The sequence below is a fragment of the Triturus cristatus genome, chromosome 4_2 (assembly GCF_964204655.1).
Source record: "Triturus cristatus chromosome 4_2, aTriCri1.1, whole genome shotgun sequence".
In the NCBI taxonomy this organism is placed as follows: Eukaryota; Metazoa; Chordata; class Amphibia; order Caudata; family Salamandridae; genus Triturus; species Triturus cristatus.
In genome coordinates, this window is record NC_140586.1 from 367,946,014 (window position 1) to 367,971,824 (window position 25,811).

General features: G+C 43.6%; 1 protein-coding gene across 5 annotated transcripts in view; it reads right to left on the reverse strand.

Moving 5' to 3' along the window:
* LOC146833904 (complement factor H-like) overlaps positions 1-21,884 on the reverse strand; it is a 1,264,875-nt gene extending 1,242,991 nt beyond the window's left edge. For 4 of the 5 annotated variants that reach the window (XM_085601813.1, XM_085601812.1, XM_085601811.1 and 1 more), the window contains exon 1: positions 21,784-21,884. In XM_085601813.1, the coding sequence (XP_085457939.1) occupies positions 21,784-21,841 (58 nt within the window). In that variant the 5' untranslated portion in view covers positions 21,842-21,884. The remainder of the gene's footprint in view (positions 1-21,783) is intronic. The other variant, XM_085601814.1, reaches the window with a different exon arrangement.
* Between the last annotated feature and the right edge of the window lie 3,927 nt (positions 21,885-25,811).

Below are 25,811 nucleotides of genomic sequence, written 5' to 3' on the forward strand. Positions count from 1 at the left end.
GGAAAAATGGGTTACCTCTTTGAAAATGCCAAAACTGTGGCAAAAAATGTTTTTTTGATTCAGCTCTGCATCTTTCCGAATGCTAGGAAGATTGTGACTTTAGCACAGTCAACAATTCATTGAAACAGATCTGGAGCTATTTTTGTTCTTTTTTCCTTAAAAATCTCACAATTTAGATATATTTTGCCTATTTTTAAGGGGATGTGGAGAGAAGGAGGAAGGCTGAGAGGTTAAAGGGTTAAATAGGATTTACAATTGCAATTACAATGAGTGGAAGAAGCATTTTCTAGCTGCTAACAAATGGAATGTATCACTTGGTAAATGTAATAAGGGAAACCAGTGTTGGCAGTCTAGGGGAGCCTAGCCTTGCCACAGTGAAAATCGACTTTGGGGGATTTTCACTAGCAGGACATATAAAACCTAAGTATACATGCCCAACTTTTTAAATGCCATGTACCCTGTCTCATGAGCCTTCAGGGTTTGTCTTAGGGATGACTTATTAGTATTAGAAATGAAGGTTTGGGCCTGGCAAATGTTTTAATTTGCCAGGTCGAAATGGCACTTTTAAAACTGCACCAACTGGTTTCAATGGCAGTCATGAGCCATGTTTTACAGTGCTTCTTTACTGTGCGGCGCAATGAGTGCTGCAGTCCACTAGTAATATTTAGTTTACAGGCTCTGGGTACATTCAGTACTACATACCAGGGACTTATAAGTAAATTAAATATACCAATCAGGTATATAACAATTATCCCATGTTGAGAAGGGAGAACACAAGCACTTTACAACTAGTTAGCCAAAGTAAAGTGTGCAGAGTGCTAAAACTGAAAAAATGGGTTCAGCAAAGATAGGTTAAAGAAAGCAAAAATCTGGGGGAATGGCGAGCAACAAAATTGCAATTTCCCAAAAATTGCATTTTATTTAGAAGTTGAAATGTCTCATGTATACCAAGAAACAATCAAAAATGATTCAGGACCCAGTACTAAAGTCACAAAATACTTGCTTAAGAAGGCAAACAGGCTGAATGGAGGGGTTTCACATTTTAAATAGTCCAGGACACAGGGCTAAAACGAATGGAGAAGGATCAAGTTGTGAAAACATGGGCAATTGGTGTCTAGGAAGGGGTGGCCAGCCTCAAGATGTGTGCACTTGGACAAGGTGGTGTTGAGGAGATAATTAAATTTCAAATCCATTGGCTTCGACATAGCCTGAAAGCTGATAGATATATTCTGAAAGCATCACAGCAGTTATTTACAAATATCTCTCTGTCATCTGCTTTTTCAATACGTTTACTATGTCACTTGCCATGGTGCCAGCCTCTTCGTTGTTAGTGTTTCCTTATTGCCTTGATCTTTGGGTCTCTCCCTTCCCATCCTGACTCTATTACACACCCTCCTCCCCCGGGTACCGTCTTCCGCACCACCTTGCCTGAAGCACTCAGAGGTGGCAGCAATGTGCACTTTAAAGACAACTGCGAAATGAAATGGGCCTCCCAAGCCTCGAGACAGAGATCTGGCTCTGGGTCAGCTTGAGTGCCTCTTTGAATCTCAATCCAAACTTTTTATGTGGTCACTGTTCCTCCCACACTTGCCTTAGTTACCATTTTCTAGAAATTCTTCTTATTTCTATTTGATTTATTATGTAATACGTGTTTTACGTAACATTTTGATTTAGCTCCTCAAAAATGTAGAGACAAAGTAAAACAGTGGGAAAAGGATGCCCACCTAGTGACCGCATTGAACAACCAGAAAACCTGGGATCGCTTCCGGATTTTTTGCCTGACCAAATGGTATAACCCCAGGGAATCACCTAATTTCACTATGCCTCCTTTTCCTCCACCTGGCCAGACTCAAGAAAAGCCAGCAAAGACACAGGAGGAGGTCATTATGATGGCGTCTAGCGGTGTGACGTAATGAGAATAAACAAGCATTTGCAATGCAATCGGTCGCGCCATTGGGACCTTAAAAGTATTTCTCCATGCAGCACATTATCCTGAGTGTTATATCTGTTGCTCTCATTTAGCCTTACACAATGCCCTGTACATGATACACTAATGCTGCCAAGGTTTCAAATTGCTATGTGTGATATTTTCATAATTTCACTGTAACTATGAGTGACATTTCAACGGCTATGAGTGACACTTTCTTGCGAGCAAAATCAAGCAATGAAGACAAGGGAATCATATATATATATATATATATATATATATATATATATATATATATATATATATACCAAATGCTCTCTCCAGGTAGATAGAAAGCACGACACAGCTCCGGGGTACAGAAAACGGCTTTATTGAATTTCTTGCGCGCGGTGTCACAGGTCCATGAAACGCTTTTGGCAGACGCGTTTCAGCCTTGATTGGCGTTCCTCAGTGCCGGTTTCATGGGCTTCTTGTTGTCCTTGGGGGTCAAACGCAGATGTTATAATGACCACTCCCTGTCAGGTGATTACTTGCCCCTCCTCCATCTCAAGGGTATGTCAAACCTCTCGCATTCATCCTGCCAGGCGCATTGCATGCTGGAAGTTGGAGTCCTCTAGGGTTGCCTCTTAAGTAATGACGGCAAGCCCAACACCAAGTGATGTCCCAATAAATATTGGATATCGGGCCCCACACCAGCTTGAGTGCCCAGGGGGATGCAAAAGCCATTCAAGGATCCCTTATCAGGTAATCAATTTACCTCCTCTCTCCCCGTTGCAGAAATCCAGCTTCAGTAGTCCATCAAACTGCTGGGGGGGTAGCGTGTGATTGCAGTACAATGCAGAGTCCAAAGGTGCTGATTTAACCACGTTACTCCTGAACGAGAGGGCGTGTCGTGAAGCCAGCGACAGCTTGCTGGCAAAACATGAACCAAATGCTCTCTCCAGGTAGATAGAAAGCACGACACAGCTCCGGGGTACAGAAAACGGCTTTATTGAATTTCTTGCGCGCGGTGTCACAGGTCCATGAAACGCTTTTGGCAGACGCGTTTCAGCCTTGATTGGCTTTCCTCAGTGCCAGTTTCATGGGCTTCTTGTTGTCCTTGGGGGTCAAACGCAGATGTTATAATGACCACTCCCTGTCAGGTGATTACTTGGCCCTCCTCCATCTCAAGGGTGTGTCAAACCTCTCGCATTCATCCTGCCAGGCGCATTGCATGCTGGAAGTTGGAGTCCTCTAGGGTTGCCTCTTAAGTAATGACGGCAAGCCCAACACCAAGTGATGTCCCAATAAATATTGGATATCGGGCCCCACACCAGCTTGAGTGCCCAGGGGGATGCAAAAGCCATTCAAGGATCCCTTATCAGGTAATCAATTTACCTCCTCTCTCCCCGTTGCAGAAATCCAGCTTCAGTAGTCCATCAAACTGCTGGGGGGGTAGCGTGTGATTGCAGTACAATGCAGAGTCCAAAGGTGCTGATTTAACCACGTTACTCCTGAACGAGAGGGCGTGTCGTGAAGCCAGCGACAGCTTGCTGGCAAAACATGAACCAAATGCTCTCTCCAGGTAGATAGAAAGCACGACACAGCTCCGGGGTACAGAAAACGGCTTTATTGAATTTCTTGCGCGCGGTGTCACAGGTCCATGAAACGCTTTTGGCAGACCCGTTTCAGCCTTGATTGGCTTTCCTCAGTGCCGGTTTCATGGGCTTCTTGTTTACCAATCCTGAGTTTCTGGCATATGAAGACAGGCGCTGACACCATGGGACGATGCATCAAAGCAATGTTTATTTCGACAGGACGCCCAGACGCGTTTCGACGGGTAAAACCGCCTTGTTCACTACATCTGGTCCCTCTATAGTGTTTACTTATATTTACAAATGTAAGGCACAAACCACCATGGTTGTCACAGCAACTCTCATCATAGACATAAAAGAAGTATCAGGTATGTCTAAACAATGTATCGAAAATTATAAATCCAATAGTTAAATGAGATACATTCTATATGGAGAAACACCAATACATTTTTGAACTATTAGATATACCGTGTATTAATTTGAATCCATATTGGATGGTGGAATAGTACACCAGTGTGTAGACGTGCCACAGTTTAAATTATGTATGTACATACAAAGATAATTTAGCACTGAGGTATATCGGAGCTGGTTAACAAATGGTAAACCAAATGAAATTTCTAATGTATCAACTAGATTGGCGTACATTTTTGAAGCCCAAGTGGGCAGATAAGCAAGGTGTTCATGAGGTACTACGGCTTGTCAAAAAGAAAGAGAGACTTAGAGGGTTGTGTGCCAGAAAGATAAAATAAAAATAAAGAATGTTATGATAAAAGAGAAAGATCCACATGTTTTCGTTTCGGAATTCAGGAGCAAGATAGGTACACAGCTGGTAGACAAATGCAAGATTTTTCAAAGATGTACATTTAGCGCTTCGTCAGCATTCATCCCATTAGGAATCTTGCTATCCAGAAGGATGATATATCTGGATTCAAGTCTCCTCAGATTCAGTTGTCTGTTCCCTCCCCTTATGTTTTTGGCAATACTGTCAATTACAAAATAGGAAATTTCGTCTATTCTGCCCTCATGATGTGAATTAATATGTCTCGCTACCGGGTATGTCGGGTCATTGTTGGTGATGGCCCTTAGGTGTTGCAGTATCCGGACATGTACAGGATGTATCGTACTGCCTACATACATCCTATTGCAGGTACAGCGAAGGACATATACTGCGAAATCCGTTTTGCAAGAATAACTTCCCCGGATTTCAAAAGGGGTTTTTCTAAGGGGAAGTGGAATGGTTCTCGTGTTCACACCATGTTTACAGGCCTTGCATTTGGAGCATTTCTGAAAGCCCCTCTGTGGTTTAAGCCAGGTCCCCCCTTAGCGAGTGCAGGTGCATTAGTTACCAATTCATGTTGCATGCTCTTCGCCCTTCTGAATGTCAACTGAGGGAATTTTGTGCATATTGGTCCTATTGTAGGATCATTGCGCACTAAAGGCCAGTGTCTATATATGATCTTTCTTAGGTTCATGTGGTAGGTATTGTAACCAGTAATGAGTCTGGGTGTATTGTCTATGGTATTCGGTGTTTGTGGTTCACTAACCTTAAAGATTAGTTCTTCCCTTTTAAGATTATCGCATTTCAGTTTCGCTAATCTCAATGTTTTGGCCTTGTAGCCCCTGTTTTTTAGTCGTGTAAAGAGACTGTCCATAGAGGTGTTGAGACTGTCTTGGGTGCTAAAATTGCGTTTCATCCTTAAACATTCAGCATAAGGAATGCTTTCTATAAGATTACGGGGATGGAAACTGCTGGCATCAAGGATAGCATTGCCTGCCGTTGGTTTCCTAAACGTCCTTGATTGTATTTTTCGATTTTCTATGTACAATTCTAGATCCAAAAAGACAATGGACTCTTTACTGGTAGCACATGTGAAGTTAAGGTTGAGAGAGTTGTCATTGATAATAGACACAAAGTCAATTGCGCTCTGTTCAGTGCCTTGCCACAGGATGAAGATGTCATCTATATATCTTTTATACAGAATGACATGGTTCATGAGGTAGCTTTCATGTTTCTTCATGAGTACCTGCTCCTCCCACCAGCCCATATGCAAATTAGCATAGCTGGGGGCGAAGCAGGTACCCATGGCAGTTCCCTGCATTTGCTTGTACAGTAGCCTATCAAAGATGAAGATATTATTTTCCAGACACCACTCCGCCATATGCAAAAGGATGAGTGTGTGTTAATGTAAACCTATGTGTCTGGTGCCTAAGTAGTGTTTAAGAGCATTTAGGCCATCTTTGTGTCTAATACTTGTGTACAGGCTTTGCACGTCGAGGGTCATAAGGACATAATCATCATGCCATGATAGATCATAAATTTTCACTAAAAGGTCACCAGTGTCTCTGATGTAGGCTGGAAGTTCCTTAACAAATGGTTGTAAAAAATAATCGATGAATCTGCTGGTGTTTTCGAATAGGCTGCCAATTGCAGATATAATTGGCCTACCAGAAGGAATCTGGGCATTTTTATGTATCTTCGGGAGAAGGTATAGTTGAGGCGTGATGGGGTAATCATTTTTCAGAAAATCGAATTCAACTTTCGAGATAAGACCACCACATCTCCATTCATATAGATTCTTGTGATATTTTTCTTTCACGCTAATGATACTTGTAGCGCTGATACGGTTGTAGCACTCTCTATCTTGTAATTGATTTAATGCCTCTGTATTATTCATTTCAATGGGCCAAAGGACTATGTTTCCCCCTTTGTCAGAACAACGCACTACAATGTCAGTTCTGTCCTTGATTTTCTTCATAACATTAGCATATTCAATTCTGACGTTATGTTTAGTTTTCGTGAAATCGTTACTACTCTTAATGGCCAAATCCTTGAGGTCTTTGATTACCCTTTCTGCACAGATATCGATGCCATCCTTGGGCATGAGTGGTGTAAATACAGACTTGGGTTTGAAGGGTGTTGGGATTGATTCCAAGATATTTAAGTCAGATCTGGTTGCTGCCTCTATTGTGGTGATAGGGCAGGATTCTTGTTCATATGCCAGTTCTGTGCTGTCTTTTAGAATAGTCATATCAGCCACATTAAGTCCTTCCAATCGTGGAGTGATTGATATCTCCTTGTTGGCTTCAGTATTGGTACTTGGGCTGTTGAAAAAATGTTTACGTAGTTTTAGTGCATTGGTAAAATTATATAGATCTACCCTAGTTTGTGTGTAGTCAAAATTTGTGTTGGTACAGAACGATAAGCCAAGGGAAAGGATTCTTTCTTCTTCTTTAGTCAACGCCATGTTCGTAAGGTTTATAACTGTATTTTGACTATCTATGTCCATGTCTATCTGCGTCTGTTCCTTCTGTATACCGGGTTGCCTGTTCTTTGTGTTGTGTTTGCCCCATCTCCTGTCTTTCCTTCGTCTCCTTTTTGACTTTGTGCTTGGGACATTTGGTCTTGGCGCATTGGTCTTGGTCGTAAACTCATCATGCGCTCCATGCGTAAAAAACCAAATTCTTCTACAGGTGTAGGTGCATTGCATGTCTGAGTAGTACTGCTCATAGCTTCAGTGTCGGATTCAATCTCTGAACTTAGTTCAGATTCGCTGGGTACCACTGGTCTTGTTGTACTGGTGCCTGCTGATGACATTTGTTGTCGGCGGATATTGTCAAATTTCCTTGAAAAGGTATAGATCCTTCCTTGTAAATAGTCATTTCTGTCTCGTTGAAATTTCACGGCTTTACGTTCCTTGATGTTTTGTTCATGTTTCATCACTCTGGTTTTGATTTCCTCAAGACTTTTGTTTACTTCTTCTTGGTCCAATTCTTAAGCTCATTGTAGATTTCTTCAATTCTGACCATTATTTTTTCTCTGTCGGTAGTGGCGTACTTAATTAAGATCTGTAGCATGTTCCTGGAGGATTGCGCATTGTTGTCTGCCCTTTCCTGTTACATCGCAGGATCTGGATTCTCGTAAGTAGGTGCTACTAAAATCCTCAGCCCCCTAGGAATACGGCCTACGTCGAGGTAACGTTTCAGAGATGTACATTCCCACCATTTGGACACTTCATGCTTACGTAATCTCTCAAGTTCTACTGTGGCGGTCGCCAGTAGATAGTTGTAGTTAGGACCGTGTTTCCATAAGAAATCCGCAACATTCTATTTGGAATAACTTTGGCGCCGGTTGACGAATCCTCGCGAAATTTATAAAATAGGTGGGGCGCTCCGCTCCGCTCCTACCCTGAAAGTCTCGGGGGGATTCGTCAAGCAGGGGCTGAGAAAAAAGGGGGGTCCCAAAACGCGTTTTCCCCATGCAATTTTCCATAGGGACCTTTAGTCCAAAGTACAGCCCGAAAGGCAGAACAGAATTACTTGAAATTTGGCAGAGAGGTAGTCCTCAGGTCAGGAATGTGCCTTTTGCAGGTCTGGTGTCAATCTGTTCAGTAAATATAAGTAAGTAAATATTTATTTATTTGTACGTGATTAATTAAAATCTTTACAAATCGAATAAAAAACATTAAAAGGACAATTAAAAATTGCAAAGACAATTAACCAAAGGATATTTAAAATTTCTCTCTGTCCTGTGAGTTTGCCAAGTTGATTCAGATTAAAGTGCTGCATTGTTAAAATCAACAGTCCTCAAGCACTCATATATCTGACTCCGGCCAGTTCAAAGAATTTTACGACCTGACAGTTTAGTTTTGTTTTGCTGGGATTGAAGCAAAGTTTGACTGCCTGTCTGCATGTCCGTATACCATAAGATTTGAAGGAGTCTCGCAGGAATTTGCATCTCAGATCTTTCAGTTTGGGGCAAATGCACACTGCGTGGACAAGGTCTTCCTTTCCTGCTTTACACAAACGGCATTGTGGATCAAGATTTTTCCTTATCCAGGGCGGTAGGTGAGGATATACCGGGATTACGCCCAGACGCATTTTTAAAAATTTCTCTTTCATTCTTAAGTTCATGCCCACGTTGAGGTAAGCCTGTGGTTGCATTGGACCATAATCATTAAGGATTACCCAACCGTGTGCTTTTTTTCTGTTCAGTAGTTCCTGAGAAAATCAAAAGTAAAATCATATATATATGTGGGCGGAGCCTAACCACACATCTCATCCTGAGATCTGATTGGCTGTCAGCACTTCATCCAAGAAGTGTTGGCAGCCATCTTGGGACCAATATACATGATAGCACCTCATTAAAAAGCATTGCAGTTAATAGAAGGTTTTAAGACTTTAGTTACATTATAAATCATTTGTTGTTGGTACCATACTCATTTTCGGAATTGTGGTATGTTCTAAGGTGATTTCACCATGTGAAAAAGCCTTCTGCTGGGATATCATGATTGAGAGAAAAATATTTTCTCATGCTTTTCCCACAGAGGTTTGGAAGGTGATCTATAAGCTAAACTGAGAGCTTATTTTCTGTAAATTCACATTATCTTTCTCAGTCATGTGAGAATGAAGTCTGACATTCTCAGTAAAACGTGTACATCCAACAAGGGCAGAGACTGTCAGTTGATTCCTTTGTGTTCTACTGCAGCTTCCCAGAGTGTTCCAAAGAACAACTAGAGCGCTAACAGTCCTACTTATGATAAACGTATGGCACACCTGAAGCCATCTTGCTTGGATTAAAGTGGTAACTCTTAAAACATTTAATTTAAAAAGGAACAAAATGAGGGGGCTCATTTTTCCATAAAAAGTATGATTAGTGCTGCAGAAAGAAAAATTAGGGCACATTTTGAGTGACTTCTCAAATCCTCTTCTATTTCATTAAAAAATTCTGACATGCAGACTGAAACATGCACTTTCAATACCAGCAGCAGTTTTTCCTGGTGAGCAGTAGGTTTACTACAGTGATCTAATGAGCAAAAAGAGTGCTAACATTCTGAATTTATGGCAAATGTGTGACACATCTGAATGCCTTCTTGATGGAATCAAAGTAAAAAACTGAAAGTATTTCCTACTGAGGAGTCTGCAGTAAATGAGGAAATTAGGAAACTTCATAACAAATAAGTCTCCCAAGATGGCCACCAGAGACAAAAGAGCCCAAATGTAGCCCAAGTATCACCCAGATGTAGCCCAAGTATAGCCCAATGACAGAATGTCCCAGAGTGTTCTTAAAAACAACTAGAGCACTTACTGTCTTCATTATGACAAAAGTATGGCACACCTGAAGCCATCTTGATTGGAATAAACTGGTAACACTTAAAACATTTAATTTAAAAAGGAACACAATGAGGGGGTTCATTTTGCCATAGAAATTATGATTAATGCTGAAGAAAGAAAATGAGGGCACATTTTAAGTGACTTCTCAAATCCTCTTCTATTTCATTAAAGAATTCTGACATGCAGACTGAAACATGCACTTTTAATACCAGGAGCAGACTTCCATGGTGAACAGTAGTTTTACTACAGTAATCTAATGAGCAACTAGAGTGCTAACATTCAGAATTTATGGCAAATGTGTGACATATCTGAATACCTTCATGATGGAATCAAAGTAAAAAACTGAAAGCATTTCCTACTGAGGAGACTGCAGTACATGAGGAAATTAGGAAACTTCATAACAAATAAATCTCCCAAGATGGCCACCGGAGACAAAAGAGCCCAAATGTAGCCCAAAATCACCCAGATGTAGCCCAAATATAGCCCAATGACAGAAGTGTGCAAAACACTTATTATTTTGGGTTTTTGCAGTGTTATATAGTGCAGACTTGTCAGGTATTGGAGTGCTTTACATGAGCATTGGTTACATCACACAAGAACAAATTCATTTTGGTTGTAGACATGGGGAGATTAAGTGATTTGACCAGAATCACAGAATGTCGAGCTGAAGCAGAAACTCCAACCTGGTTCCCCAGTTGCAAAGTCTGCAGTTCTGGAAGTAACACCACATCCTCTCCCCTAAGTGCAACATTTAATCAAGTGGTCAACTGGATAAAAAAACATAAAGGTAACAAATAATTTAAAAGTGCTTTGTCGCTATTTGCAAACTCAGAAAATATGTCCTTATTTTAGTCTTTTAGAGCACTAACCATAATTTTGATGCCAATAAGACCCTCTCATATATGTAATTTCTAAAGGAAATGCTCTAGGTATTACAGTTTTGATTACATCAAGATGACGTCAGGCGTTCCACACTTTTGTAATAAATATAGAATGTTAGCAATCTAGTTGTTCATTAGGATACTGTTGAGAGGCAGAGGCCAGGGGCACGGACTCTGAAAATTGAAGGCAGGTAGGAGGGTGCAAAGGCAACAATTTAACCCCACTGAGCAGGCAGGAAGGGCCGTGGCAGCACAACAGACTATGGAGGGCAGTGGAAAGGGGGGCAGGGGCAACAAACCAACAATACAGGACTTGCAAGAGAGGCTGTGGCAATGTAATAGACCATTGTGGGCAGAAGGAAGAGGCAATGGTAGTACAACCATACATGCCAACAGACCCGATTCAGCCAGGAAATGTTCAATGTTTTTAAGCTCAAATGGGCTTTATTTGAATTGTCTCCTGTCTACAATCTCTTTTTTTCAATGTAACGCAAAGGGGAAAATCAATACCCCAGTTTTTTTTCAAAATCTCCCTCTTACCAAGTTCAAAATGTTCGCAAATATGGTACATTGGATCATGGAAGGAAATGGGGTAGGGACATGGACTTGGATAACAGAGGACAGGAGGGACATGGAGAGGTGCACCAAACTGACCCTGCAGGGCAGGCATCAGGGTTTGCAGCAGCACAATACACCACACAGGGCATGCGGGACAGGAGTGCAGCACAACAATCCATAGAAAGCAAGAGGGAGGGGACAGGACCATGCACATGGACAACAGAGAACAGAGGGGCAAGAGGCAATGGTAGCTAGCTGACCATAATGGACAGACAGGAGAGAAAGCTGCAGCATAACAGACCATAAAGGGCAGGAGGGACGGATCAGGGGCATTACAATGGAACAGACAAGCCAGGAGGGAGGGAGTAGGGGGTCTGCACATGTAAACAGAGGGCTGGGGGCAAGGGGGCAGGGCAGGAGCAGCAAGACAGCCATGGAGGTCAGGCAGGATGGGCACTAGAAGCAAGACACACCATGAAGAGCAACAGTGAGACTGTGATGGCATACACACAGACCATGGAGGGAAAGTGGGAGGGGTTCAGGGGCAGCTAACTGACCACACAGGGAAGGTGGGAGGGGCCATGGCAGCACAGAAGACCATGCATGGCAAGTGGGAGGGTTAGTGGCAGCACAATGGGTATGATGGGCAAGAAGGAGGGTGCAGGGGCATGCACAAAGGACGATGGAGGATCGAAGGGAGGGTCAGGACCTGTGCACAGACAAGAAAGTTCAGGGGAAGGGGCCTCACAACAGACCGCACGGGGCAGGCAGGAGGAGCAGTTGCAGCACAACAGACCAGGGAGGGCAGAAGGGTGTGGCAGTACAATGGACCATGTAGGACAGGAGGAAGAGGATAGGGGCATGGCATGTGGACAGGCAGGGTGGAGGTGGCAGGGAGAGGTTACAGTCATCTGACAATGCTAGGCAGGTGGGAGGGGAGTGGCAGCTCAACAGAACACTCAGAGTAGATAGGAGTGGCAGGTCCATGGAACATGGTGGGCAAAAAGGATGGAGCAGGGGCATGCACAAAGACATCGGAGGGCAGGGGGAAGGAGAATAGGGGCAGCAAGCTAAGCACAGAGTTTAAGCAGGAGGTCAATGATGGGGCATAGAATTGGGCAATGGAGGGCAGGAGGAGTGGACTGGTACATCATACTAAATTGAGGGCAGTGGCAGCACATCAGACCAGGCATGGCAGGAGGGTGGAGGCTAGTCCATGGATTCACACAACAGAGGATAGGGAGGAGGGGGATGGGGCAGCAAGCTAACTGTTCAGAGAAGGCGGGTATTAGGAACTTTATTGTTTTTAAAACGTGTGTCTGTGCGAACTACTTAAAATATGAACAAGTATGCAGCATAATCTCACTTTTATTCAGGAAGAAGATGACGTTTGTGACTGTGACTCCAGTCTCACTTGGCAGAAACACCCCCTGACCCTCCACTCCCTATCGCAAAATGTAATGCCTGTGAAAAGGGTAGGTGAACACAGTGTTATATAGAACATAGTCCTGAGAGCACGATTGAAAATGAAAACTAGATATAGTGTATGGTATAAACTATGCACCAAAAAGTGTGATATAAGATGAACCGGGCGTGAAATATAATATGCAATACATTGTGCGCAATGACAGATTCATTGGAGAGCGCGAGATAGCACAGGCACTAGCGCGTGCTATGCGATATGCGCCTTGGAGTGTAACATGCACAGGGCAGTGTTGTGTAACCTAACTAGTCTCTAAAGTTGTAATATAAAATATGTGCTGGGGAGTGTAACGTTGTATATGCACTGTGACAAAGATATGGATCCCAGATTGCAATATGTATGGCATAGCACAGTGCGTTATAACATAGGCATCGAGGAAGGCACGTTAGATGGGGCAATATAACCCGTGCGAAGACAAGTGTGGCATGACATATTCACGGGGTGGTGTTACAGTGCACATGGGCTAGAGAGTGTCATAGCATATGCACTAGCTAGTGGAATACAACACAGAGGTGTGTGGCACTCAGCAGGCAATGGTGGGTGTAACACAGCATTGGGCTCTGCCAAGAGCGCGCTGTGACTCTCAAGTGAGATTCATCTCCTTTCCAGAGAGTAAAATAAAAAGTATTACACATCCGGCAGTGGATGTGTGTTTTATTAACCATGAGGGGGGTTTCTTGCATAGTTTTGGTCGAATTTTTGTCGAATCCCCTTTGAATGGCTTGGTGTGCATGTGTATTAAATGTGCCCGTCAATAGCTACCCATGTTTGTATAAATAAACGACAAGGGTGTCTATCGGGATTAGGCACGGTAGGGCATCAGACATGTCAGAGCTTCACTAGTGGTGTAAATACATTCCACGTGGATTCATTGTATGCATAGTCGCCTTTTAATGAATATCACGCAAATCGTCATGGTGATAGGTACGTACGGTTTGTCCAGCATATCCTAGGTGTGTCTATAAATATATATTTTTTAAAAATAATAAAAAACAGTGGCCGGCCCTGGGGATTGGGGTCAAAAAAATATAATTAGGACACAGGCCCTGGGGGATGGGGTCATCAGGGCCAATAAATTAGAATAAGAAGGGGAACCACACAGCTCCCCTTCTTAAAAAATTAAAATAAATAAAAGACTGGCATCGTGCTGGAGGCCACGCCCCCTCCTTGCAGCACTCTGCAAACGCGCCCCCTGGCGAGTTGTAAGTTGGGGAATTAATTCCTCTTCAATACTGAGGGTCCCTGAGGGCCAACTAGCCCAACAGGCATCTCCAGTATGCGCCAGGGAGCTGCGCTGCAGACAGGTGTTCTGAGGCCAAGCCCCTTTTTACACCTCTCTGCAATGCAGCTCTGTGGCGCTTACTGGAGGTACCTAGTGGTCTAGTTTGACCCTAAGGACCCTTAGGATTCAAGGGGACTTAATCTCTCAACTTAGAACAGCCACAGGGCGCGTTTACACAGTGGTGAAGGAAGGGGACGGGGCCTGAGGTGACGTGTGCAAACACGCACTATGGCACGTTTTAAATTGGGGATATAATTTCCCTTCAATACTGAGGGCCCCTGGGGGCTAACTAGCCCACCAAGTGCTTCCAGTAAGCGCCACTGAGCTGCATTGCAGAGAGGTGGTCCAGGCCGTGCCACTTTTTACACCTCTCTGCAACGCAGCTCTGTGGCACTTACTGGAGGTACCCAGTGGGCTAGTTGGACCCTAGGGACCCTCAGGATTCAAATGAACTTAATCTCCCAACTAAAAACGGACACAGGGCGTGTTTACTCAGTGGTGAAGGGAGGGGACGGGGCCTGAGTTAACGTGTGCAAAAACGCCCTGTGGCCTGTTTTAAGAGGTAGTTTTAATCCCCCTGCCCTATTATATACTAGGGGCTTACAGAGGAGGTCATGCTAATCACAGGGAGACCCCAACGCATAATGTTTCCTAGTGTATGTAGGTGTTTTCACTGTATTCTAAGTGTCTTTTAACATAGCACTGGCTCTAGGACTGGTTAGTCAGACTCAGTTACCACCAGTATGTGTTTGAAAAAGTTGATGATTTTGCAACAAGGCTTCTTTCTGCTCTTCTTTTTGTTCTTTCTGCACGTTATCCTTCTTCCTGCACTTTTCTTTGTCTTTGAGGACTTCTGTTGCTTCTTTCTGCACTTCTTTTTTTTCTTTCTGTGCATTTTTTCTTCTTTCTTCACATGTCCTATCTCTGTAGGCATAGTTAGAAATTAGCATTTAAAAAACCTTTAAAATTCACAGAAAAAAACATAGGTTTCAGGCACGTTATAGTTAGGAATTAGCATTTAAAAAACCTCAGAAATTCACTGAAAAAACCATAGGTTTCAGGGGTGTTATAGTTAGCTGGACTTTTCACTTGTACAAAACCATTGAAATTCCCCCGTTATAGTTAGTTCAGCTAACTATAACTCGCGCGCCCGCAATGCACTGCTGATGACGTCACATATTACATCACTCATGACATGGTCAGTGACATCACTCATGACATCACTGATGACATATCAAATGACATCACTGATGACATCACTGATGACATCATCCTTGTGATAGAGTGGCAGACCTCCTCATACCCTAATATAACCTTTGATACACACATTCAAAAATAGAGACTAAACTTTTCAAAACAATGGACATACCAATACCAGTTACAACAACCTCTTCAGTAATTCTAAGATCCACATACACATCCACTCATTCACCAACAGTCCTATACAGTCACTCATACATGTACTCACTCATCATATGTACTCATACACCTATACATCCTGTTACACAATGCCACTTATCCATAGAGTTACTCACACACATAGTCACTCATGCTAATAAAGAATCAAACATACATTTACTTGCATATACAGTTATACACACACCACCACACTTACTTCTACGGAAACTTACACATACTTAGTCTTTTAAACACATATACTAGTTTAAAACATATGTAGTTACTCATAAAGACACTATTGAGACAGTCATTCACTCACTAACACACCCATACACACACTCATCCACCCATACAGTCCTGCACACATGCTGTCTTCAACACATACAAACAGTGAGTCACTCATTCATGCACCTATGCACTACGTAATACCCCCCACCGAACCATGCAGACACTCAGACTGATACTCAAAAAACCAACTAATAACCTATAGAGACACCCATGTAGCTACTCACCAACCCATGCAGCCACTTATACACAAAGTGAGAGACTGATACAGATATTTACATATTTAACCATTACTCACTAAGCCATGTATTCACTATGATACACTTAATCAGTCAGTTACACAATCAATTTTTCAAAAACAAATCATCCATTTAGACACTTATATACCCATTTATTCTTCCATCGACCTTGAGATATACATATATAAAACATATTTAATTTTCAGAAAAACACACATTCACTGGATGATGTCATCAGTGATGTCATCAGTGATGTCATATGAGATGTCATCAGTGATGTCATGAGTGATGTCACTGACCATGTCATGAGTGATGTAATATGTGACGTCATCAGCAGTGCATTGCGGGCGCGCGAGTTATAGTTAGCTGAACTAACTATAACGGGGGAATTTCAATGGTTTTGTACAAGTGAAAAGGCCAGCTAACTATAACACCCCTGAAACCTATGGTTTTTTTCAGTGAATATATATATATATATATATATATATCAGAAATTACACCTATTTGAGCATAGTTGCTAATGTTTCAGATTGCTTATGTGTGACATTTTCATAGATTCTTTGGATTTATGAGAGTCATTCAATGACTAAATGTGTGACGTTTAGAGTGGCAATTTCTAGCGACCAAAATCATGCAATGAAGTCCATGGAAACAGACAAATATCGGAAATCACACTTATTTGAGCAACAAAAAAGTCAAACTCTGCAGCAGGTGCTTTTAAAGCTATTATTTAATTTCTAACTAATCAGCACCCTCTACCCCAACCTCAGCTCCAGTTAGTGGCTGAACCACATGTAAAAAAGGGATCTCTGTGACAAAAGCAGCAACCCACTGAGCTATCAGCATACAATACAGTTCAATACAATACAATATGCTGGTGGGCTTTCTTTGCAGTAGGTATATTAACTCTTTGCACTTAATGGTGAGAGTGAAAACTGCTAGTAGGCAAAACTCTGACCTCTCTCCAGCAGGAACATTAATCACCTGCCTCATCTCTGACTTAGCAAGTCAGACTGTGCTGGGAAAATGAAGGTTGCTGCTTCGTACCTGCTGCCACTGTCAAGCATGAATATTGAAGCCTTTGCACTAATAAATCTGCAAAACTGCTAGTTTAGTTAGACAAAACTTTCACCTTAGATGGCCCTGCCTTTACAGCACAGACAGACAACTGTAGTGTGCCCATTTGCATGGTGCTATGACGTGTTGGAGTCCTCTCCCCAATCTCGTAACAAACATTTCAAATGTTGGCACCACCAGATTATTAAATTAATATCTGATTTACCGGAGTCTCTTGATAGAATGATCCACTGAAAGGGGCTGCTGGTGGGCACTGCAGAAGTCGCTAGCCTGCCTGTCTGCTTCAGAGTCAGACAGCGAGCCATGCTGCAGTGCCTCAGGCCTGTGCAACCTGCTCTCACTATGAGACTCACGCTGGTGTGGTGAGTCCGCGGCATAAGACCACCCTGACACTGCTGTCGCCGCTAAAAAACAGATGGCAAATTAGACCTTGCAGACATTGTTCAAAACCCCAACACAGTCATGTTTTAAGAGAAGATCAGCACAAAGCCTGCTCAACAAGTCCCTGGACGATGGCCTCCAGTCTCAGAAGGGCCCTGGTCAAGATTGTCTCCCTTTTCTACTCTTAACAGCAGGTCATTCTCATTTCATGTGCCTGCGGCAGGCTGTCATTCTCATTGGGCAACTGGCTGTAACTAAGAGCAGTAATCACAGACAGAGCAGTAGCCATAAACTGGCAGAGGCGAAGAGCACAGAACATTTGTTGTGGGTGGGCAATATACATTTTATTTTACAAATTCATTTGATGTCAAAGTCTGTGAAGCTGTGTGACACCTACAATGTGAGCTCCCACACGAGACGCGTGGCACCACAAAGAATGCATTGAAAAATAAATCGTCTGTCAGGGAATTGGCAGTATAACACAGTTACCAATATAGGTACACACGTCCACATATAAGGAACAGAATTATAAACATGATTTCATCTTTTTATACATCGGAATAAAAGTCTTAAAAAACAAGGCATTTCTTCATGCTATGGATGTAAATGCAGACACTTGTACCAAACACTCCACGCTTCACTTTGAATCCTGTCTGAAAAGTTGACAAGTGTCGGGTGTGGAAGATTCTTTCTACTGTCAGCCCTTTCACAGGCGACACAAAACAATCAACACAATCTGGCAGTAAATATTTAATAACACTGCAAAAACAGCTGACCACTGCCTGTGTAAGAATCTTCATCTGTACCTTTAATGGACTTATTTCCGTAAACATAAGGTAAAATGTGTAAATGTAAAAAGCCAGCCAAGCATACATCTGCCGAGTGTAGTGACAGAGCACACACCCGCCAGCTCATCGTAATGTTGTGATTTTCTGCCTGATATTAGCGTGTGGGATTGCTAAACCTACACGCTAATTCAGCACTAGTAAAAAAATATATATCTTTCATGTGTGGATTCCCTGCTGTGCCCTGTAGCCATGCGTATCTAGGGGTTTGAGTATCGGTAGGAATCCCGGCGAATGCACGCACAGCAGCACAACCGGCGTGGTCAGCCCTTGCACCAATCAGCGGCCTGAGCCTCACAGAGATCCTCAACCTGGCAGCGTGACCATCAGAGCCTGCTGCTGCACCCTGCATTTAATGGGGATCCATGTTTTGCCACACGCACCCGGGCAAGCTTGCCCTCCCTCACTCTGCTGTATCTGGCCACGCTGCTCAGATGAAAAGGAAAACTCACAGACAAAAAAATCTGCAAGCGAGACCTATGGCATTGCAAACGAACGGCCACCATTGTCCCGGCTGCCTCGAAAGTGAAAGCGGGAATGGCCGCTCAATGTAAACAAAGCTTGAGATAGTAGAAACTTAATAAAGAAATTAGAAAAGGTGCGGTGTAACAACCAAGTAAAGGGGCAATTAGCCATGGGAAGAATTGAATGACGACATGGCCGTACTAAGGCTAAGACTAACAAGGCTCATAATGTATCAAAAAACAGCATTTAGGAAAAACAAAGACACAAGCCAATGAAAAAGTTGGGCGGAGAGTGGGCCGAGCTTCCACTGAGCTTCCTCTCCATACTGAATACTGCATGCCTCGCAAAGCAAGCAGCGCATGAGCGCTGCCGCTATAGGCTTGACCTAAAAACTATGGTGGCCCGCCACAGCGGAGATGTAGCGGAAAGAGATTCTGCATTTCCTTTTAACTGGTCCTTAATTTATACTGGCAGTTACAGGCATGGGCACCATCACTTATTTTGGCAGCCAGTTTTTTTTAACATCAGACTTTGATCCAAAGCAGCAAAGAGAGAAAGGCAGAAAAGAGAGAAACCGAGGAAGCGTATGATAAGAAAACAGTGACACTTGGAAAAGTTTGGCTGAAAAAGGAACCTAGAAGGCTGGTACAAAGATACATTATAGGGCTTTACAATATATATAGGAGGTAGTGGTGGTATATGCGGTAGCATATCCATAGCAAGTAACATATGCATTTATATTTGTCTGTAGAAAGTTACCAGTGTTGGTGCCCCTCAAGGTGACAACAAGCAAACACCCAACTACCAGGGATGTCACCACACGGAAGTTCAGCCAAACTACTGTGCTATGCTTAACAGAACAACTGTACCTTGGCACTCTCAAAACTTACATCTCTATTTATGTGTAGTAAAACATATTCATATATCAAAAACCCAATGTGGCAGCTCACAGGAAACCAGTCCGAGGAATCAATTATGCAAAGTTCTATTTAATTACTAACGACAGCATTTCACTCAAAATACAGTGACCTGTTTGGTACAGAACAATCCAAAAAAAAAACATATATTGTATTACAAATTAGCACATGGAGGTCCCATTCTTTAAATCTCCTTGATGGCAAACGAGGAAGGCAGCCGACACGTTTCGTTACGATTGTAACTTCATCAAGGCTTAATGTTAATGAATGATGACTCAAAATCTGCACTGTCGAACCAACGCGTAATATTAAAATGTCGCATGAAAACAGAGTCCAAAGACCCTTAAGTTAGATAATGCTGGTATCAGATCAATTGTAGAAAACATCCACATCAAGAAGAGTAGGTCCTGGGAAGGATGTGTTCAGCCTTCAGTAGTAGGCACGTGCTCTATCTAATGTATCCCCCACTCAGGTGGGATGAAGAAGAGCGTATTTAGGACCAATTCAATGACATTACAATCAAGTCAAGTAATCTGTGCGAGGTCTCACTCCTTAATGCAAAAAAGGGATGGACCCCAGAGTCAAATACTGCCAATGTCACCTTAAGAACTAGAACGCAGAGGTTGTGGGCTAAAGTGTGCCCTTGGAAGTGAAATGGAGGAGCGAGGGCTGTGATATGCCCCTGCTCTCAGTATTACACCCCAAATCCGGCATGGATAGAGATGTAAATGTTGAGAGTGCCGAGGTACAGTTGTTCTGTTATACATTATAGGGTGTGGGTCTCATGAGGTGGAGTCAAGACTATGCAGCATTGGTACTCAGCATCGCTTGTGATGGGCTCCTCAGAAATACATGAGGGCCCCAGCGCTTAATATTTATTTATTTATTGCAAGCTCAGCACGGGCGAGACCATGCACCGAATTCTCTCAGTTTACCACAGCCAGAAGCATTTAAGCCAGATTGTCAAGATGCGATTCTGATCCCTGTGTGCCCCGTTACTTGTTGAAAACGTAACATGTGGTAGAATTCAGCACATTCAGGCCAACGCTACTTGCGCAAGTAGCAAACCAATGACTTATTTGGCACCCATAGCAATATAACTTTGTTTATCTGGAGCTTAAATCTCAGCTGACATTTCTTATAAACACGGCACAAATCGGGGGTACACGCAGGTGGATGGCATCCACCCACTTTTTACTTAAGGTGGACGTCGTCCACCCTGCCAAGAAGTTGAGCCCCACTAAAAAAGATGCAGAATTGGCCCCAGTGTAATTTCCAAACATTGGGACACTTTCAGCAGCGCCTGCACGTTGTTTCTGCTTCGATCTGCAACAACGTGCAGGCGGGGACGGGATGGGGCTCTCTTATTTCGGACTCCTGTTGGGCCCATAACAAAGGCCGAATTTGAGGTTTCATCAGGCCTCCTTTTGTTCGAGTCTCCTGACTGGCAGCAGTCAGGAGCCTCACACCTGATGCAGATGCAGGGGGGGACAAAGGCTCACACCTTGTTAGCACTTCAAACACATTTAAGATAGGCAGCTTTTTACTTTGTTCAGGCTCTGTTTAGGAGATATGCATGCACTGTAAGAACGTCAGATGTGTTGATCTTTCCCGGTATTTGCACAAAATAAATAGCATTTATATAGCGCATATTAACCCCTGAGGAGGCGTTGTAATAATTTAAATATCACTATTTTTTCTTTTAAAGCACTATGGGTAGAGGAAGTTTACGCTGACAAAAGGCAACATTGTTTCATGCGTAACTCACAAAAGTGTGAATCTTCTGCCTAAATCAGGAGAGTTTCCCTGTATACTCGCAATTTGCTCAAATGTACTCATGATAAACCTGCTTAGGCACTCATATATATGCTTAGATCTTCTTGTGATGCCACTCCCTGTGATGTCACATGCTGTGATATTACGCGCTGCGATGTCATGCGCTGTGATGCCACTTGCATACTGATTAATTAGGTTAGTCCCCCCACTTCTTTTTTTAGGACTCGTGCCCTGCTTATAAATAATAATAAATATGTTTTCAACGATGAAAAATCTGCTTCATACTTTAGGCCCTGGATCCTTGGACTGCATTCTGACAGAGCTGTCGAGGATCAGAAGGGCGCCTCCCTGTTTGGACAGAGTGAAGTCAGCTTTATTTGTAGCTAAAGAAAGACCACGAGAAACGAGACCCGCAGGTCCATCTGCCCCCAGGTCCCTGCCTTCTACAGTAGACTCTGCCCAATTAATGCCCAGCTCTGTCTTCACGCTCTGTCTCACAGATGTGCCTCGGTTTATGTTCGAAGATGCCAGGCCCTGTGTACAGCACTCCCGCCCATACTCTGCCCAGTACGGCAGCATCTTACCTTGGGCACCGCAGCAGGCCCACAGTATCAGCAGGACGGAGACCCCCAGCACCTTCATGCTGCAGCCGATCAGACTCGCCCGGTCCTTCCAGCTTCCTCGGCGCTTTGACGAAAGTGGATTTAAATACCGCCTGGCCTTGGTTTTTAATCCGCGGTGCAAGGTGCTGCAATTCAGGCTTAATTCAGTTGCAACATCCGCTGGCAGAGGTAATGCAAACTTTCCTAAATAGGTGGTTTGAGCAGCTGGATCCCGCATTCCTGCGGTGTGCCGCCCCTCCGTCTATTCAAGGCCACTTGATTATTCAATCGTTAAAGACGCCTGCTCCATCAAATCTAGTTAGCCATCTCTGCTTGAAGGATTAAAAAAATATAGTGAGCCGTATCACAAAACATTTTATTCTGGCGCCATTTCTTGTCCTTTGTGGTATTTTCAAAGCAGCACTTGCTCCAAACACCGTTTAGCACTGTAGTATGAAAACAGTATTGTGGAGATTCTAATGCAGGACAAACAATTCTGCACACTTGCCGTGTTGTATTTTGTTGTGGCAGTGATGCATTATTTTTTTGTGTTGCTGTGTTCTTGTGCGGCATTATTGCAATGGTTTTTTTTATTCAGCTGCAGTTGTGCTTTATTTAGACTATTTGTTGCGATGCACCTGGGTATATTTTAATTGTGTTGTTATGTTGCTTTGTGTATATTGTTGGGGTCAATTTCGGGTGTGAGGAATACCTTGCCTTCCAGGGATGTTCTGGGGCAATCGGCCTGCATGCAGCTCCTCCCCTCCTTGTCAATGGGCTTCCTCAGCCTGCCCTCCATGTAGGCAGGTACCTTAGATGCAGGATATCATTCTGCTGCGCGCGGATGTAAGAGGTCATCAGGATCGAGCAGGTCTGAGTCAGGGGGGGCCTTTATTATCTGGCAAAGCGTCCAGGGCAGGGCAGGGTTGGAGGAAGGACGCCAGGGTCTGCTAAGGTCCATGACCCCATCAGAAGTATTGGGGAAATCGTTTCTGTCCCCTGGATCTGTGGGTGGGGCAGGAAGAGGTCACCCCCTCAGGTACAAGGGGTCCTGAGGGTAAGGTTGCAAGGGTTGGGAGTCCATGAACCCCTTTTTAAAGCGGGCAAAGGCGTCGAGATCCACCCCCTGATCGTCTGCACACTTGCGTTTATCTGCTGGGGGCGCAGCCAACTGGCCTGGAGGTACGGGGGCTTGGGGCCCCAAAATATCTTTCCTCTGTTGGAGGGGTCTTCAACACTGCACCTGCAGCTGCATAATCATCTTCTCCAGGGGCTACCACCTGTGAGACCACCTTGAATATTGACTCATCCATTACCTGGAAAAATTGATTATCAATTGGGTGGTAAGTGACACCCTCCTCCTCCATATACTCCTCTGTGTCCTCACACTCTTCCATAAGGACAGTGTGGTATAGAAGGGACTATCTGTGGAGGTAAATCTCTAAGGAGGCAGTATTGGCCGGGTAAAACATAATAAATGACTCACTTTCAGAAAGTGTATTAATTAGGGTCTTGCGGGACAGGCTCCCATGTTTATTTGGGCCTAAAAAGCCGCCTGGGATTTTACCCAATATATTACGCATCGAGGAGGCTGGTCTTACCCGCTTTGCAGGTGTCATTCTCCAGGCAGTGGATCTCTTAGTTGAAAAAACTAAAACTAAATGCTGCCATAGTAGTTTTTTTAGAGTCTTCTGCCGTAATTGATACTGTGGCCGGAAGCACTTCACCTTACTCGAAGAGAGAAAGTGACGAGCGCTGGCCTCCAGGGGGTAGAGGTGTGCTGCAGGCTAAACAGGAAACATGCAAGGCCCTTGCGGTCAGCTGCCCCCAACGCGTATGAGAAACCGGGCTGCTCGCTTTGACCTCATAGGAACGAAAAACATTTCTGGGGTTGTGATGAACACACTCAAGATAAATCAAGACAGTAAAGCACACATTTACCGATGCTATTCAGCGGGTTTGATCGTTCCCACTCGCACAAGAAAAACACGGTCAACGATTTTAAAGAATGAAAGGCACTTATCTCCATGCTGGTGGAGCAGCGAAGAGGGAGGGGGATGGTGTGCCTGCGCCGGTTTTTGTATGGATTTGGGGAGTTGTGATTGGATGGTCCATTTTTTTTCTTTTTTTCCCGGGGCCTTATGGGAGCTGTGGTTTATGTTTGGTGGGCTCATTGTTGTGGGGGTTGCTAGAGAGAGTTGGGGGAGGAGGGAGGAGCCTAGTCCTCGCCTCCAGACCCTGACATAGCATTCATGTGGTGGTTACTTACAATATTACCCTTGGGGTTGTTTTGAATGATATTATATTCACAGGTTATAAATGTGTAAATCAGTTATCAGACACATCACAAGATACATTTAATTCAAATCTCGAGACTGACTGATCAATAAAATGAAATAGACCAAGTAAATTAAGGAGCACACAGGATGGGAAATAGAACTGAATGATTCACATTGTATTAAAAAGAAGAAAAAAACATGTTAACAGAAAAGGCAATGTATACTCTGTGAGGGGAAATCAGGAGCCCCCTAAGTGATACCCAACTTAGAGTGAGCACACATTATTTTTTAGTGTTTATAGATTACTGACCTTTATTTTACGCACTTACTTATACCCTTTCCTGCGAGCGCTTGCGCTTGTGTAGTGGGCTGAGCTGGTATCCTCTGGAAATCGCATTTTGAAATGCAACACATTGAAAAGCACGACAACATGTGTATTATTGATGTGTTTAGTAAATGCTGCAGACCTAGGACTTTTAAAACTGCCACGTGATTAAATGCTCTGCATTGCGGCAAGGAGGGAAACACTGGAATGGTGACTCTCCCCTTTAAGTATTAAACAATAGGGCTTGTGTGGGAAGGAGTTGGAGCGCTGTAATAAAATCAGGAAGCTAATCCTTCTCTAAATACAAACGGATCAAGAATGGCTTTGATAACAAACAGTATGATGCAAACACTGGTTTTATCTCATCAAAACTTGGACAGGGAAGTATGGACAGCTTGCACGGTGAGCAAAGATTTAACAGTCAGTGATAGAGGGAGTGAACCACCAATCTTTAATGCGATCTGGTTAGGATTAGTTTCGTTCATGCACTCTTGTTCTTTTTATCTTGCTTCCTGGTGTCACTTTAGGTCAAATGGGAAGGATCCTGGCATGTAGCCTGGAACCCTCTGCAAATAAAGGAAGTACAGCATTTTATCACGATAGAGGAGCTAGACGTAAATTCTCATCAAGGTTTCATAGCCTTGACTCCAGTTGCTGACCCCCACCTTTTAAAAAATTGTTATTTTATTTATTTGCAAACTGTTATAGAGCGCTGGCTAGACCTCGAGGTATCAGAGCGCTTTACATGAGGATCAGCGAGTTACAGGTTACATAAATACATCAATTAGAGGAGCCAAGTATAGACATAGAAGAAAACCAAAAACACAAGATTAAACAATTATATGAGGTATTAGCGCGTAGAATCGCCAAGACGCACGTCTTATGGAGAAAGAAAAGTAAGGTAGAGGGGAATGATAAACGGGTAAGGAATGTAGATAGAGTCAGGCAGACTGGCAAGGGGGAAAAGTACAACAGGGGGAACAAAGCAGTCAAGGCAGCCAAAGTGAAAGACAGTATACGAGGGGAGGGGTGTGGAAGGCCAAAGGGGGGGGGAGTAGACTAGAAGAAAAGGACAAACAGGCGACAGGTCAAAACCGCCAAGATGGAGGACCCACAGACACCGATAGCAATTATTCCAAAGTGGCTGGATATACGAAATCAAATCAAGGTAGCTGACTCCACAGCTCCACGCAGGGCTGGAAAAGGGGAGGCAGCCAAAGAATCATGGAGGGAGGAGGCGGGTGAGGGAATAAAACACAATGGGGAGACGAGGAAAACAATGTTAGATGTCTGGCTGGGTAGGTGACGGCTGCGGGGGTGAACCAGAGCCAAACTCCTCTATAGCTGCATAGGACAGCTCCACCGGGCATCGGCCAATGTTGCTCGGGCTCCGCAGTAAGTACAAA